Source organism: Coenobita brevimanus, chromosome 84 (genome assembly GCF_032717465.1).
Source record: "Coenobita brevimanus isolate Jiangsu-jjx chromosome 84, ASM3271746v2, whole genome shotgun sequence".
Lineage (NCBI taxonomy): Eukaryota > Metazoa > Arthropoda > Malacostraca > Decapoda > Coenobitidae > Coenobita > Coenobita brevimanus.
In genome coordinates, this window is record NC_137037.1 from 35,247,880 (window position 1) to 35,249,817 (window position 1,938).

At 45.3% G+C, this 1,938-nt stretch overlaps 1 protein-coding gene across 1 annotated transcript; it reads left to right on the plus strand.

Annotated features, from left to right (window-relative positions):
* Positions 1-382: 382 nt before the first annotated feature.
* Positions 383-1,626, plus strand: LOC145410126 (Y-box-binding protein 1-like). The gene is made up of 3 exons (XM_080280323.1): positions 383-675; positions 975-1,025; positions 1,491-1,626. The coding sequence occupies exons 1-3, from the start codon at positions 383-385 to the stop codon at positions 1,624-1,626; spliced, it is 480 nt and encodes a 159-aa protein (XP_080136449.1).
* Positions 1,627-1,938: the final 312 nt, after the last annotated feature.

Below are 1,938 nucleotides of genomic sequence, written 5' to 3' on the forward strand. Positions count from 1 at the left end.
GATTCTCCTACCGAAACATCACAAACACCAAACTAGCTAGCTAGTTAGCCAGAAACAACAAAAACAACAATGACAATAATAATAATGATGACAACAGTAATACTCATCAACAGTATTACTCAAACAACTAATTATCAATTGAACAAACACCAAATATTACTCAAACAACTAATTAATCGATTAAACAAACACTAAACATCCAAAAAAAACAAAACAAAAAAAAGGCAAGGTGGCCAGCCCACCATCTTTCCACTCCTCCTTCCTTCCTTTTTCCCTCTATCCCCTTCCCCTTCTCCCAATTCCTTCACCCACCTTCCTTAAAAAAAAAAAAAAAAAAAAAATCACTCAGACGAGAGAAGAGAGGAGGGAACGACCGACAGCCATGGCAGACACATCTCCTGCTATTGCCTGCTGCCCGTCGAGGGGGGCATCCAGCAGACCACAATCTCCAGCAGTCCAGAAGATCAGATGGACCGTGGTTTGGTTTAATGCCAGGGCGGGGTACGGATTCATCAAACGCCAGGATACTGGCATTGATGTTTTTGTGCACCGCCAGGCCGTCATTAAGCCAAACCCACGGCACCTCCAACGCTCCCTTGGGATTGGAGATACGGTGGAATTTAGTCTCTTTGGGACTCCTAAGGGTCCTGGGCTAGTACTTATAAAACACTACCGGTAAGACTGCATCATAAGACGAACGTCTGTCCTAAATTCACAGGAGCGAGTCATAACTCCTTATGTTCGACCTAACCTGAGTCATAGCTATTGACACCTCCCGAGTTGGTATAGCACTTAGGACGCGGCTTATGACTCGATTATAACAGTAAACATGGCCGCCGCACCAAAACAACAATAAATTCGCCACCGTCAACCAAGTTTTTTTCGTGACAGGAAAGATGTGCTTAAAGAGTTAAGTGATGCAGGACTGGTAAAGCGATACTGCTTGGACCGTGCGGGCATAATTTTCGTGACAGATTTGGTGCAGAGGACCCTAACAAGACCAACGGCAAGAACAAGGCTCTCACGTCAGAAATGAAAGTTATTTTAATGTTCCATTACCTTGCAATTGGAAAATTGCAATTCTGTAGTGGTGACGACCACTTGTGCGTTTCTTTATCGTACTGTTGGAGTTCTCCAACCTGCTGGTGGCGGTGGTGGTGTTTGTTTACAGGATGGTGCGGTGAGGCAACATGTCCTCGTCCACAGTGAAACAAAGCGGTAAATGAATAATTCCTAAAACTTGACATTAATCACCTGACTTTTCACTGAAAACATGTGAGAAAAATATCGTATTCATTTTAGATTTTTTGTTACGTCTTTTCTCTGCTGTTTTTATGTATTTTTCTTCAATTTTCAAAACTCGCAAGTGCAACATATAGCAGATGCTATCTCAGATGCTTATGATTTCGACCTAACAAAGTCTCGACTTTGTTATGATGAACTGCTCCTTAAGTCTCACATTTCTGACTTTCACCTAACTATGATGCAAGTTTTATAAGTACGGCCCCTGAGGCTCAGGAGGTTACTGGGCCGGGAGGTGTGGCCGTGCAGGGTTCTGCCCATGCACGGCAACGTCTCACGGCCTGGGGACGCCAGGCCAGGGATCCTTTGAGTCCTGGGGAGTAGACTGTAGCACCAGTCGAGCAGGGCAGTACTCCCGAGGTGGATGGAAAGCTGATGACAGGGAGTGCTGAAGCTCCCGTTTCATCAGCCCTCAGGACTAGTTTCTGACCATCCCCCTTTGCTGAACTTTTTCAGTGTCTCAGTTACACAGAGAGTAGGCCCAGCATGCTCTCCAGTACAAATTTTTCTATCTACACCAAACTACATGCACAGTACACACTACACTTCCTATTCAAAATTTAACTAAAATGGCGCCTCTTCACCAAGCCTCGGAGTCCCCAGGGGGGGGGACCATAAATGCCCCCACCATCCGCC

Excerpts from the sequence above, each read along its gene's own strand:
- LOC145410126 (XM_080280323.1), top strand. The coding sequence starts at position 383 with ATGGCAGACACATCTCCTGCTATTGCCTGCTGCCCGTCGAGGGGGGCA. Across the intron at positions 676-974 it reads GTACTTATAAAACACTACCG|ATTTGGTGCAGAGGACCCTA; the intron begins GTAAGACTGCAT and ends TTTTCGTGACAG. Across the intron at positions 1,026-1,490 it reads GGCAAGAACAAGGCTCTCAC|TTTTATAAGTACGGCCCCTG; the intron begins GTCAGAAATGAA and ends CTATGATGCAAG.